This window comes from Fusarium solani (assembly GCF_023522795.1).
Source record: "Fusarium solani strain SB1 chromosome Unknown bctg00000017, whole genome shotgun sequence".
NCBI lineage: Eukaryota > Fungi > Ascomycota > Sordariomycetes > Hypocreales > Nectriaceae > Fusarium > Fusarium solani.
In genome coordinates this window covers 466,928-481,633 of record NW_027072140.1, presented here as the reverse complement: position 1 = coordinate 481,633, position 14,706 = coordinate 466,928, and the positions used below count along the sequence as shown (strand labels likewise).

At 50.5% G+C, this 14,706-nt stretch overlaps 4 protein-coding genes across 4 annotated transcripts; 3 read left to right on the top strand and 1 right to left on the bottom strand.

Annotated features, from left to right (window-relative positions):
- Positions 1-2,183: 2,183 nt before the first annotated feature.
- On the top strand, positions 2,184-2,943 carry MRS44_018842 (uncharacterized protein; the record flags this gene model as incomplete). The annotated part of the gene is made up of 5 exons (XM_065615346.1): positions 2,184-2,207; positions 2,257-2,419; positions 2,473-2,525; positions 2,581-2,826; positions 2,878-2,943. The coding sequence occupies 5 exons, from the start codon at positions 2,184-2,186 to the stop codon at positions 2,941-2,943; spliced, it is 552 nt and encodes a 183-aa protein (XP_065471418.1).
- A 5,269-nt stretch (positions 2,944-8,212) lies between these two features.
- Positions 8,213-9,052, bottom strand: MRS44_018841 (uncharacterized protein; the record flags this gene model as incomplete). Its single annotated transcript, XM_065615345.1, has 1 exon — positions 8,213-9,052. One exon carries the CDS (start codon positions 9,050-9,052, stop codon positions 8,213-8,215), a length of 840 nt encoding a protein of 279 aa, XP_065471417.1.
- Positions 9,053-9,836: 784 nt separating this feature from the next.
- MRS44_018840 (uncharacterized protein) lies at positions 9,837-10,040 on the top strand (the record flags this gene model as incomplete). The annotated part of the gene is made up of 1 exon (XM_065615344.1): positions 9,837-10,040. One exon carries the CDS (start codon positions 9,837-9,839, stop codon positions 10,038-10,040), a length of 204 nt encoding a protein of 67 aa, XP_065471416.1.
- A 584-nt stretch (positions 10,041-10,624) lies between these two features.
- MRS44_018839 (uncharacterized protein) lies at positions 10,625-11,194 on the top strand (the record flags this gene model as incomplete). Its single annotated transcript, XM_065615343.1, has 1 exon — positions 10,625-11,194. The coding sequence occupies one exon, from the start codon at positions 10,625-10,627 to the stop codon at positions 11,192-11,194; it is 570 nt and encodes a 189-aa protein (XP_065471415.1).
- Positions 11,195-14,706: the final 3,512 nt, after the last annotated feature.

The window sequence follows — 14,706 nt, the reverse complement described above, 5'->3', positions numbered from 1 at the left end:
GGAAAGCCTTGAAGATATCATTATAAAGCCGCTCACGCCACTCAACCTGACTCGTATATCTCTTCCAACTTGGCTGCCCGTGAAGCTGAAGAATATAGCTATTCACAAGGATAACCTCTAAGAGGAAGTGCCAAGTTAGGGCCTGCCAAGCGCCCCGGCGGACAGGGTGATCATAGCTGTGATATGACCTCAATTGGTCGCCTCGATCTACATGATTCATCTCATTATTGTACTCAGCGGCAACTGTAGGAATGCTAATTAGCTTGACGGCCTCATCACCAAAGAAACGCTGTATCGGCCGTGCCCGGATGTGGTCTGTTGACGGCTTCTTCCTCTTACACTCAATTCTCTCGTTCCCCTTAAAAACGGTCGACATAAACAACACGAGAGCATTATCCTTCCACGCGATTTGGTTAACCTAGGACGAAGAGAGAACTTAGTAAGGGAATCATATATAATTCTATCTTAGTTACTTACCTGATTATCAGCTGTTGGTATGACCCGGATCTCATTAAACTCATAGCCTGATTTCCCTAACTTATCCTTGTTTTTTGAGACTGCGAGGTCTTTATAGATACCGCAGTTAGCACGGGCTGTGCCTGTAGCCCCGTGGCCGTGCTGACGAAGGGAGAGGAAGAGGTCGGACGACGAGAAGAGGTTATCCATAAAGACGTGGTATACGGCCGGCGTGTGACGGTCAAGGTTCCCAACGTAGTAAACCGTAACCTGCTTGGGTTTATGTTGGCAGTTGCAACGGGGCGTGGCGTACTGAGTATAGGGTGGCGAATCACGTCTGATAATGTCAAGAAGTATTCTTGAGTAATCAAGTTGTATTGAAAGCTAGAGAACTAGATTGACAGGAAATGTGCGAATGAGGGACTCTATATACTACATCTCTTTGTACGGGAGCGACATTGAAAAGTCGCTCCTTCTTCGAGGGAGCGACATCAGAAAGTCGCTCCTGGGTGTTGGAGCGAAACGGGTGGTCGCTCCTTTTGTGATTGGTTGCTTTCCTGGGGGTCACGTGCAAGGGCAGTGGCGAGTTCTCGTGTGACGGGGGTTGTAACACGGCGGCAGCATATTGATAAGGGAAATAACCACGCTCTGAGTCGAGTTCAGAGGGATGACCTTATCCCTATTAGTCATAACCTCTATCACCTCCTTAACCTCCTCAACCTCCCTCGGCCTCGCCGGCCTGCCTCTGCCTCCTCTGCCTCTGCCTCTGCCTCTTTCTCTTTCCACTCCAGTCCTCCTCTTCTTAGTAGGTTCAACACCTACAGGGCCGTATTTTAGACCGGGCTGGTGCCAAATCCACCGTAAAAAGAAGCCCTTTTGGGCTACAACCCAAACCTTGAACCCCGTGTTGATCGGCTTGTTCTGTACGGTGGTTTTCTGGTGAGATCTCCTCTCATATTGGATCATGCCCTCATCCACAGCGAGATGAGAGCCCGGCTCTAAGAGCTGCGTTGATACGTATTGTATAAGATCAGACCACGGTTGTGCGCATTGGAATACCTCAGGGAAGCGTTTATCAGGTACGAATTTGGTGTGGTCAAAGGGTCGGAGGTGGCGGTGAAGAAGCTGAAACTTATTGTAGGTCATAAACTTGATGATGGAGTAGGTAGGACGCTGGTCCCCAAGCGCAGAGGTTTTCCAATGGTCCTCGATCCTAGTTTCCTTGTGGAGTCCAATATAAATCAGGATTCCAAGCCAGATGTATACATCGGAGACCTTGAGCCTCGTCCACTTTTGCAGCCTTGAGCCATCCTTCAGTTCGTGGTTTTGGCTGTCAATGACGCCGCTCTCATGCAAGCTGGCGACCCAGTTGTTGGTGTATTCAACCCAGCTTTCGACTAGGGAAACAGGCACAAAGAGCTGGAAGAGCTGTAGTGGCCCCTAAGGCAGTGGGTTGACCTTAAGGTCGCGAGGCGGCACGTTGAAAGGTTGAAAGTTGAAGCCGCGGTCTTCAGCTGGGGAAACTCAGGCCGGCATGTATTATCAGCCGCTTGCTCGCGTCTGCTGTTTTCTTCTGTTATGAAACTATCGTCATCATAGATATTGACTGCCGGTATCTTGGGAGGTATCTTTCGGGAGGGCATTGCAATGAGCAAAATGAATTATGTGTGATTTTAGCTGTGAAGGGTCTGAGAGGGGTTTTTGGGTTCCCCGCAGGTACCGTCACGATGACAGGGGTGATGTGGGGCGAGGTACGGAATGGAGGTTTATGACAGCCGATGGGATGGTAAATCCAGTCAGCTGCTATACAGCCAAGAGACCGCTACTAACACTCTGTTTGAGCAGAAGAAGAAGAAGCAAAAGAAGAAGGCCCCTCCCATTGGCTCTGCGCGTGACTTCCCCTGCCGCCCCTGCGTTACTCGCGCTACCAAGAGCCCAGGGTATGAGTGCGCCTCCCAGGACAGTAAGTAGCTTGTTTTGCTATTTAAGCTTGCCAGGCCAACATATATGGGATAGATACTGGTGCCGCTTGCTGGGCCTGCGCAAAGAATGGTCATACCTGTAGGCCTGTAAGTAGTCTTCTCCAGCTCTCGGTTAGTGAGCTGCTAATTAGCTGCTATCTAGGTCCCTGCTGGTGCAGTCGCTACTGTGCGTGCCTTTTGGGAGCTGAACCGGCAGATTGACGACATGAGCGAGGATCCTAGCGATGCCTGGCGCTCCGCCGCGCAGCGTGCAGCACAGCAGCTTCGTGCCTGCAGTGCCGCTCCAGCTCCGGCTCTGGCTCCACGTGGTGAAGCAGATGAAAAGACTCTCGAGGAGCGAAAGGTTGCAGCGTTGGAGGCTATTGCTGAGGCTGCTCGGCTCTGGACTGTAGGTGAATCAAACTCGCCAGCTAAGTTCCACTATTAACTTAACGCCTAGCAACTTAACAAGCTAGACGAGGAGAGCGTGGAGGAGGATGAAGATGGAGAGGACGAAGATAACTAAGTCTTGATTATTGTCCGATGTGGAGGGTGGTTACGGGGCGGGGGCCATAACAGGGGGTCTTTATATCCATCGTACAACGAAGCTGCTCTTCGCTGGTCCGCTGCGACCCCGCTGCTGTTGCCGAACCTACTCTTGCGTGTCAAACTAAAGGAATCACGGTTCTAAGGTACATGTCTCAATGTACTGTGGGGCCGTCAATGCATTCGCGCTAACCTATTTTGTCAGTTGGAACGTGCTTTTTGGGTTTTGCAACAGTGACCTCTATCTCCTCTGCTGTGCTAAGACTACAGCTGAGTCACCCGCAGGGATCTAACCCAATTAAGGCCAGCGTATTCTTCGCGACTTTATGAAGCACTCATCTCAGGAGGAGTGGCGAGTACTGAGAAGTTAATGCTCTATTATGATATCTAGCTACTGCTCTCAGATTAGTTAAGATACTAACTGCGGGGCGAGTGACCTGCTGTAGTCTTAGCACAGCAGAGGAGATAGGCTGCCGCACATTGGGGGTATTAGAGCGAACCGTGATGGAGAGAATGCTATTTTTGCCATTTGGTGAGGAGAGCAGATCCATCAGCCAAAGCAAGCCAAGGGCAGGCCAGAAACCCAAGGCAGCCAGCGGTGCCCTACGTTATTGGTCAAGCCTGCTGTTTGTGACGTGTATGGACTCATGAATGTCTACGTAGTTGACGCTCTGGGCACAGACTGGGCGGCGAACAACAACTAGAAGCGGGGTCGCAAGAAAAAAGCAAGTACGTCGACTAAGAGGTTGCAAACGGAAACCGGCATAAAGATAACGATACCGTTCGGCTGCGGCAACGGAGATTATCACAATGCCAATTCAGGAACCGAAACCACATGTTCTACGCAATTACGTCAAGAGCTTACTTGATAAGTCCGTCATTGGAAAGGGACATCGGCAGTTGTGCACAAAAGAACGTTGAAATTGTACCCCCCTTTTTATCGCCAATGGTGCTACGTCCGTCCTTCGCTTGGGATCCGGCATCTGTCTTGATACGGACACTATCACATGGAGAACGCCTTCCACGATTACGATAGTATCGAGCCATCGATGTATTCGTGCATAGGCTCCGAGACCAAGCGCACATTGACACGCGATGATGTTCATCTGCCCGTCTAGAAATAACGGGACACAATTGATAACAGATATCAGTCCAGACCGCCTATGAAGCTGGTGACGTTTCCAACGCCAGCGGACGGGGCAATAGCATTAGCTCTTAAGAACATCACGAGCACAAGTAGGTTAAACCAGCTTGTTTTTCCTGAACGTCGGAAACATCTTGGAATCTGAGTGAGAATTGATGCTGATGGGGATGGCGAAACTGGGGGGTGACGAACCTCTGGTGCTGGGCGGGAAGAGGTAACCACCGATGTACCCTTCTCTCGTAACCGTTAGGTACAATGGTTGACTTATAGCCAGTAGGAAGCAACCCCGGCGACAGCGGCGGTAGTTGGTCAGCAAACAAGTGACAGCGATCAGCGCTCACTGGCTGAGCGCTCCATAATGACGACCGGTGACGTTTGACTGAGCTATTCTGCCGTATTGAAAACCATGATTGCAGTGGGTGCAGAAGTGATAGACCATTTCCCGGTGCCCCTCTAACTCGCCACTGATTAAGAGGGTCGTCATCGATTGAGCAGTCGAGATAGATGTGGTGGCTCTCAGAGTCCCGCACGTGCTGCTGCAGGCTGCCAAATGGCCTTTCACGCCTTGTGAAATAGGCATGGCGGCTTGAATTGCGTATATTGCTCAAACGCCGCAGATACGAAACCCTACCATAACTTTGGCAGTACTATCACGATAAGTAAAAGCAAATAGCAAATGTAACCGTTCACAAATGCACACAGATAATGGGCGAATGCTATGACATATGCCTATGTATACAAATACTCTGCCTTCGCTTTCAATCTATTTTCACAAAATCCAACCCAACCAGCCGCCTCTGTGGACGACCAATATTGCAACCGCCCGAGCCACACCCTTAATCTTTCCCTCATCCTCGGGCTTTTCCTCTTTTCCCTCCTTTCCTCCCTCTCCATGGATACAACGACAATTTTATTATCGCCATGGCTGAGTTCGTCCGCACCCAGATCCTGGGCACAACATTTGAGATAACGTCGAGGTAGCGAGCCTGAGAAATGGCACGCTGTTGCGGTGGTTAATTCGACCCTAGATATTCGGAACCACAACCTGTGGGATTGGGAGCATTTGGGCTCGTCTGGTACGTGACTGATTTATTGATTGCGAACAGCGACTTCTGGGGAGTGTGATAATGGTTTAAACCCTCACTTAGCTCCGCGCGAGACCAGCTTACGAATCAAAACGTCGCCATCAAGAAGGTCACGCAGCCTTTCACCACGCCCTTCTTGGCTAAGCAGACATACCGAGAACTGAAGTTGCTGAAGCGCCTCAAGCACGAAAATGTACGCTCCAGTCTCCCACCACCCGCTGGCGCTTGCTGCTGACTCCCCCCTGGGTGATCTCTCTCAGCGACGTTTTCATCTCCCCAGTCGAGGATATGTATGTCCAGCGGCGGCATTGCTTGGCCAGCCTACTAATTGTTCAATAGCTACTTTGTTACAGAGCTTCTCGCTACGGATCTGCATCGGTTATTAACATCAAAACCGCTCGAGAAACCGTACATCCAGTACTTCCTCTATCAGATCATGGTATGCATGCCTTGCAGAGGCTTATCCAACCAATCGTGCAACCTCGCTGATAATGGCGGCAGCGGGGCCTGAAGTATGTGCACTCCGCTGGTGTTGTCCATCGAGACCTCAAACCCAGCAATATCCTCATCAACGAGAACTGTGATTGAAAATCTGCGATTTTGGGTCTGCGCGGACAGAGAATCCCCTAATGACCGGCTACGTCTCGACGCGATATTATCGGGCCCCAGAGGTCATGCTTACATGGCGAAGCTATAACGCAGAGATCGACATTTGGAGCGCGGGATGCATCTTTGCCGAAATGCTTGAGGGGAAGCCCCTCTTCCCCGGCAAGGACCACTTGCACCAGTACTCAATTATCACAGAGCTTCTGGGAACTCCTCCTAAAGATTTCATCAGCACCATCGCAGCCGAGTCTGTAGGTATTCCCAAGAACCAGTGCAGCGGTATAGTATTCAGGTTGAGGCAGACGCTGCGGTTTGTCGAGTCCTTACCGAAGCGCGAGCGGCACCCCCTCAAAAACAAATTCAAGAACGCCGAATTTTCGGGTGAGATTCAGGAGTTATCCATCCTCTCTCCAGCGTCTGACGGTCTGACTGAACATCCCAGCCCTGGAACTCCTTGATAAGATGCTCGTCTTCGACCCCAAAAAGCGAATAACAGCCACCGAAGCTTTAGCCCACCAATACCTCGTCTCCTACCACGATCCCACCGACGAGCCTGTTGCGCACGCGAAGTTCGACTGGAGCTTTGACGAGGCTGGCCTGCCTGTGGATACATGGAAGATTATGATGTGACCCTAATAGCCACCAAACTCGCCGACACCCTGGTTGACTGACGAGATTCATAGATACTCGAGATGCTTGATCGTCGCCATGTCACATGACAATTAGAGATCAAGGGCATCGTTTGCCGAAATTGAGGGAGTTCGCCAGCTGGTTCTGAGTATGTCTCAACATCAATAAAGGAAACCCAATGCACGACTTCAACGTAATTGATCAATATATTGACCTCAATCAATCTGCATCTCAATCCACGAGCGCTTCGATTATATAATCCATCAATCCACAGAACCTGCCCGTTGATTGAGAATCTGCCTACCAGTTCACACATCGACCAACAGCGCTGCTGTCAGATCAATCAAATCAGATCAGGACCCAAATCTGATCTGAACTGATAGTTTACCCTCTATATCTGATCTGAACTGATAGTTTACCCTCTATATCTGATCTGATTGATTGATTGATAGATATTTGATATATTATAAGTCACGTGAAGCTATCCCCGGCTTCGGCACCCTGCCCTTGGCTCTAACTGGCCTTGTTGCTCAAGCATAGCCCCCCTAGAGTAATACGCCCTCCCCTGATCCAGTTCTTCAGTAATTGGACCGACTCAATGCTCGATCCAAGCAGTGAATGCCTCTGCGAGGTGATTGTAAGCTTCGCAAGACTGAATGCTCTCTCACAGTCAGTTGCCATGGCCGGAATAGCAAGGATATCCAACGCAAATCTGCTCAGACGTGGAAAAGCGTTCCTATGATCGATCCACCACTGAATAGGGTCATTCACTTGCTCCGGTTCAAGCCTATAGTATCGTTCAAGCTCACTGCCTGTTGCCCTCTACCGCACGACTGGGTTCTTGCCACGACCGAAAATGGCTGGACGACGAACGAGAGAGGTCTGGAATTGGTTCGGCATTTCGATAAACACACCAAACCTCGCATGACTGGTGAATATCGCCTCCTCATCCTGGATAGCCACGAAAGTCACCTCTCAGTCGACTTCCAGCTCTACTGCAAAGAAAATAAGATTATCACGCTCTGTATGCCTTCTCATTCATCTCACATCCTTCAGCCTCTGGATATCGGGTGTTTTGGCCCGCTCAAGCAAGCATACGGGCGGCAAATTGAGAAGAAAATGCGGGCGGGTACAACGCACATCTCTAAGGAGGATTTCTTTCCGGCATTTTTAGCCGCATTCCAAGAGTCGGACGGAAAAAAACATCCGGGGGGGTTTTCGAGGAGCAGGCCTTGTGCCTCTAGACCCTGAAAGTGTAATTTCTCGAGTGGATGTGAATCTGCGTACGCCGACACCGGTTGAAGGGGTTGACGAGCTACCGGCACCTTGGGTCTCTCAGACGCCACACAATCCGACAGAGGCGAGCTCGCAATCCGAATTCATCAAGAGCCGAATATCTCGACATCAAGGAAGCTCCCCAACATCGATTCTGCATGCTGTGGACCAGTTTGCAAAGGGGACGCAAGGAATCATGCATCAGATCGCTTCGCTGAGGTCCGAAAACCAGATCCTTCGGCAGGAGAATGAGATACTTAGCCGACGTCGACGGAGGAAAAAGAAACGTTTGCGAGACGGAGGGAGTCTAACTCTAGGTGAAGGGCAAGATTTGCACAGTCAGCAACAGGTAATGGGGACGCCGACCAGGGTATTTAGAACGGTAAGATGGTCAATTAAGCTGAGTACAGCCTCCGGCTTTGTGTTGATAATACATGTTCCAGCATAACTAACATTATAGCTCAATAACAACCCCTCAAGATACCTCATCGTCTGCATATCTTGTTCTGCTAAACCAACTCAAGGATTGGATCGCTGAACCGAGACGCTGCAGTAGCACCACCGTCGATAACAAAGTCTGCGCCATTAATAAAGGCTGCATCTGGGCCTGACAAGAAAGCCACAAGACTTGCAATCTCATCCGCGCAGCCGGCTCTGGGGATTGGGGTCTCCGGAATCATCTTCTTTATCCGATCTCCCAACTCTGATTCTAGCTCTTTTCGTATCATTGTCGTCATAATCACGCCCGGACTGATTGTGTTTAGTCTCACTCCTTTCTTTTGTCCTTGTCGAACTGCAGCCTGCATGCGAACGATGATTCCCCACTTGGCAATGCCGTATGCCAGCTCAGGTGAGTCCTCCAGATCAGCAGCATCGTGACCTAGTAGTTGTTCTCTTGGGGATGTCGCAAGATGCTTCTCTAGCTCAGGACTAACCGCCTTCTGGACCAAATGGCCAGCTATGCTCGCAATGGAGGTCAACGAGGAACCAGGAGGCATAACCTCAAGGAAGGCATCAATGACATTCGCTGTTCCGAGCAAATTCACCTCGAAGATCCTTCGAGCGGTACCCATTCCCGGGGAAATACCAGCGGTGTTGATTACTGTGTTTAGCCTAGCCGCCCCAGAAGCGACCTTGGAGAGGTTTTCGACAGATTCGTGGCTTGACACGTCAACGATTTGAGTTTCAACTTCGTGCCCATCATCTTGGAGTGAGGATGCAGCAGAATCGAGAACTTTCTGCGAGGAATCGGCAAGAATCACGAGCTGCCCTGCCCCAAGACGTCGGGCAATGGCGAGGCCCATGCCGCCAGCTCCGATCACAAGTAGTCCTCTTCGAGATGAAGCCATTGCAGGTTGGTCTGTAAACCTATAGTGGCGAGTCGGCTGAGGTTCATTTATTCACGCCACTAGAAAGTGGTGTTCATTCGCAATAAATACAATTCATGTCCCTCTGCTCACGTGGGAATACGCCAGTTAATAGATCAGATCATGAGTGGTAGTGACTCGACAGCCTGACCCCTTCGACTCGTTAAAGTTATGAAGAAATGGGCTTGTTATTAAATCAGATCATGGCTTGCGACACACCAGCTCCAACTCCCTCAGCAAGGTTAAACCGTGCAGAAATAGAGTTTCCGGATCAGATCATGACTGCGACAAGGCCCATTGAAGTATGCGATGCGGGGTTTTAACGTTACCATTGACCTCACTACATCGTGCAATAGCTGGTAAGGGTGTATCACGCGGGGTGGTTAACACCGGAATCTAGAACTTTAACGGCCCCGAGAAATTGCGGAGGGCCGAGGCTGATGCTCTGAACCTAGCACAAATATCACTTGGATGGGTCAGAAAACTTACAAGTAGCATATGAAGGGAAAATTGATTGGTCCTCGTGAACGAGTCAGAACCGCAGCCATACACGAACTCGTAATCTTTCGGGAGCCAAACACCAAGGCAACATGTTATGATGTCCACCGTGGACCTAGGTTGCTAGATTGACGAAGCCTTGATGCTTCCCCGCGCCTTATTTCACTAGTGATTTGGGGGTTATTCTCTGACCTTGGCTCCCGCGTTTCCTTGATATCGTCCGGTTCCGTCCGAAGCTCGAGGACAACGGCCAAGCTCTCATTGCACCATGCACCAGCCTTCAATCGTCCTATCTAAGCACCTTGATGAGCTTCCTCTCCTGAAGTCTGGCGGCCGCCTCGTCTATCGCAAAGCCCTCGGCAATAACAATCATAATCTAATCCCGTACTTCGACTCCAACGGAAGCCCCACATGTCCACATGATGTGAAACCAGCAGAGTACATGGTCAACGCCATCGGCGCTGGCAATTGACTATAACGGCCAAGATTGGGCCGCTTGTAAGCGCAATCCTCAGAACGTAGAACCCAGGCTCGCGGAATCGAGGAAATTATCAAATGACAACGCGATGTCGAACCATTTTATGGCGCCAAGGATGATCGCAAGTACGCATACCTCTCTCCATGCAAAATTGAGTTTTGTGGTGCTTTGTCATCGTCTCCTCGCGCTCTCTCGACTCTAGTACTCCAGTTGCTGGGTGAGGGCCGAAACACAGAACCCCTCAAGTAAGTTTGGGGCACGCGTCACTATGACACCGAGCATCACATCACACAGTTCGCAGCTCTTCCATTCGCCTGCAAAGAAGCCCTGAGCGGAGGTGTGCTTCAGGATTGCCAGCCATCTTTTGCAAGGCCATCATCCCCACGTTCTGCTTCCACAGGTATAAAGCGATTGTTTCCATCCCCCAGTCCTAGAGTTCTTGACAGAGAACCCGAACAACCACCTTCATGTCATGTTCTCTTGCAGATCAACTGTTTGCAGACAGACGAGCACCCTTGCAGGTCAACTATTTATCAACAAACGCGTCTTTCTAAAGCCCACCGCCAACCTCACGCACAATGGCTCTTTTCCCTCGCCATTTCTACAACTCTGACTCCTCCTTTACTCCCCTGTTCCGGCTTCTTGACGACTACGACAGCTATACTCGGCAGGGCCAGAGCGGTCGAGATACCTCATTGCGCCGTTGGCAGCCTAAGTTTGATATCTGCGAGACCAGTCAAGCCTACGAACTCCATGGCGAGCTCCCTGGCATGGACAAAAAGGCGGTTCACATTGAGTTCACTGAGCCTCAGACAATGGTCATCCGTGGAAAATCGGAACGGACCTATACTTCTGGCAACCCTCCTGCGGGGTTTATCGAAGGCACCGCTATGCGCGGTGCCATCGTAGGTGATGACGGGGAGCCCGATACATCGCAGCCCGCTCAACGCACGGAGGAGACCGATAAGAAGGGTGACAAGACGAAGTACTGGCTCGCTGAGCGTAGCGTCGGGGAGTTTTCTCGCACCTTTAGCTTTCCCTCTATGGTGGATCAGGATAGCGTCAGCGCGAAGTTCCAAGACGGTATCCTCAGCATTGTCGTTCCCAAGGTTAAGAAGCACGAATCGCGCCGAATCCATGTTTCTTAAAAAAAAGCAAATCGGCATCAACACTTGACATGGCATCAAAACCGGGAGCTGGTTGCATTGTGCTTCGCCTGCTTTTATTATCTGTAATGTATTTCGCGAAATTCAGAGCACGACTCGGGCACTACTTGTCTATTTTAAATTATACATTCCCTATAACTAATCTGAGTAATTAATACAGAGGGGGTAGTATTGAAAACTCTTTTAGTATCAATGAGAACAATATAACACTCGGTCGGAATTACTATCTATGAAATCTGTTGGACATAAAAAGAGTGTGTGCATGCACGAGCCACTCCGCCTCGTGAGAGAAAGCCGGGATCCTCCGTTGTATTTGCTTCATGTTCCATTTGCAGGCTGTGGAGCTCTGTGCTGACTTGTAGAGATGACAGTGATACCGGTGCGTGACTGGCCGGTCCTGCAAACCTCTCCAGAGACCAGGCAATGAGTAAAGGCGTGTCACCTAGATCTGCTTAACCAAGCTGATTATGCAGCTTTTGCCCTTGACATATGGTCCGGGGGAGAGGGGGACCCCCAGCCCCCCCAAGCAATGCGCGAATTTATCGTATTCGCTGCAAGGCAGCGGAATTTGGGTATGATCGCCTAGGTTAGAGACAAGAACGGGCAACTACATTGTCATTGTTACATCGAAAGAGTTGCCTCGTGAAGCCAACACATTAGCAGGTTGTTTTATCCCTTGTCGAGTATTGCGAGACGGCACTCACAAACTTCTAAACCCAAACGCTTAACCTCCTCCAGACATGTTCCAGAATGGGTTGTCATTGGACCTCGAAAATTGACGACGAGAAGGTTTTCATGCGCACTCGACCGAACATTTCTTATTTGCTTTAAGTGACATCATATATCATTGGTAAGCAATTCAGCTATTGTATGTGACTTGGTTGTAAGTTGAGAAATGATTGACTGAAAAAGTCCAGGTTCCGTTTTCCTCGCTGTAACTCTCGAATGTGGTCCCTTCAACGCTCTTAAGACGCTCAATATGGCTCGCCACCTGGCGCTTGGTCTCCGCCTCTGACGGACTCCTTCCTTTCGTCATTCTTCGAGGCCACGAATGTTCCAAGGAAATTGAGGCAGGAACATTCAAGCCCTCACCAATAGGAGGTTTGAGTCCAACGGAGTCGGGATAGACCGTTGCTGATCGACTTTCAAGTATGACAAGACCACCGAGCAAACTTTCAATGTCAATGACTGTAAGATCAACTGGAGCTTTAAAGCGAATGATACCAACGTTCTCCCGTCCAATAGTCAAGCCTATCACACCCTTCCGCTTATCTTTGTCCATAGCAAGAATGTCTTCCTTTGTAGGTCGCATCCAGTACTCGCCGACGGGAATCGGCCGCCGTGTTGTTATCTCCATGTTTTGATCCACGTCCGTTTCGTCCTTCAATCGAACGACGGGCCTACCCGGGCCGGGTGGACTACTAGCACGTTCGTTGCCTTCGGTTATAGTGCCTAGGGTTTCGCTCTTTGCCCCTCTTTCTCTACCAGGGTCAAGTGGCTGCAGTTGTCTCTCGTCAACGACAACGCCAGTGGGTGTCATCGTGTCGATGTTCTTTCCTTGGCCCTTGCACTTAGGCAAACCTGAGAATAAATGTTTGTCTTGGCCTTTATTGATTTCAAGCGTCTTTAGCTGCCTAGAGACCTGTTACAGGGTTTTCTCGACTGTGCTTGAACCCTCTGTATGGCTGCTGATTGAGGGCGTGCCTTCGCTGGTAAGACGTTGGCCAGAGCCGCTCGTAGACAGGCTCTCGATCGGTTGACGACCTAGATTTGGGGGACGCATCCAGCTGGAGCTCTGAGATCTTTCTTCGACTTGGTCTGACGAAGTACATGACCCGTACCGAAACCCGGACCCAGAAGCCTTTGAGAGGATTTGGCGAGATGCAAACCCAGGGTACCTAAAAGTAAATCCAGGTGGAACGGATCTGCTCCTAGGTTTACCCTTGCTTGCCTGTCGGACCGCCAACGGACCTCGGTACTGGAGTTGCTGTTTCTCCTCTGCAGTCAAGAATAACCACGGTCTTCCGTAGGCAGTAATTTCATCGACTTTTGCGATCAGTTCTGGCTGAGAGGCTGCGAAACCAGCGGCTTGTGGTTGTTGTTGAATGAGCATAGCATCACCAGAAGTCAAAGTGGGCCTTCCAAAAACCTCAGAACGAGCTATGCCGGTCTGTCCATACTGACTCTGCTGGCCAAATGATTGGGGAACTTGAACTTGGCCAACCGAGATTCCCGTACTTGGGAATTGTGTTGCCTGCTGCCCTGCCTGAGTAGTCGCACCCCTCTCAGTAAACCAGGATGTTTGGCTTGGGGGCCCCGAAACCGCGGGCACTGCGGTAGGCTTCAGAGCAAATGGATTAGGAGCAGGGCTCGTACTCGTCGTCACAAACGTAAATCCTGTAGACAGTCCGCCAGCGCTCGGCTTTTGAGCTTCAGCAGAGGACGTCAATCCTCGTGTTTGCTGTTGACCCTGGAGTCCAAAGGTGAAAGGGCTCGACCATGAGGTGCCACTCGTTTGTAGAGCACTACTAGGAAGTGGTTTCTGAATAAACCCAGTTCCTGGGCTTCCAGAAGCTCTGAATGTTCTTTGGCTGCTTCCTGCTCCTCCAACATAGTCCGGCTGGATCCCGGACAGATTTGGACCCTGATTTTTTTGACCCCAGATGAAGGTTCTGTCGGCCTTAGTCTGTCCAAAGGGCGAAGCAGTAGCAGATCCGAAGCCAGTTGCACCACTTGCCATGGCTCCAAAGTCTGTGCCAAATGCACCAGATTGAGAGCCCATTCCAAAACTTTGAGGTGGACCAGAAGCGCTTCTTCGCATCGGCGTACCGAAGCCGGTTCCAAAACTTGAGCTGCCGAGCCCAAATGAAACACCATAGCGGTGGCCAAGGGCATAATCTGCAAGTCTCAGCTCTTCTTGGGAGAAGTCCTTGTATGGACCTTGGAAACAAAGATTTTGATACGAACTCTTCTGCCTGCTGCCCAGCTCACCTTCCACAAATGGAGAGAATGGCTGCTTCGAGGTATCTGTCGCAGGACTCCCCCAACCCGAACTCCCAAAAGGTTGGCTCGGAGCCCCGAAGATGGAGGTGGTTGGGGTTCTGAATCCTGTCCAAGCATTTGAGCCAAACTTGGCCGTACCTGGGCTCGTTCCTGTGCCGAAGCCCGTCTTTGTGGCGCTTGAACCAAAGGATCCGCCCCCAAACCCGGTCAGGCCGAAAGGACTCGCGACATTACCTCCGCCAGAACCGCTGAATGCAGTCGTCCCTGGTGTGTTACTCTGCCGCCCAAACCAATTAGTGCCAGTTGTTGTAGGTGGGAACGTGGGTGCCGAGCTAGACGACCGTGGTCCAAGCGAACTGAGAGAATCTAGAGGAGGGGGACTTAGTATCACAAACTATGGGAAGGGAGTGTTTTGCATTATAGTTTGCTCCTGTATTTTCACCATTACTCGAGATAGACATCAGATGACTTCGGACAACCGTACGACAGCT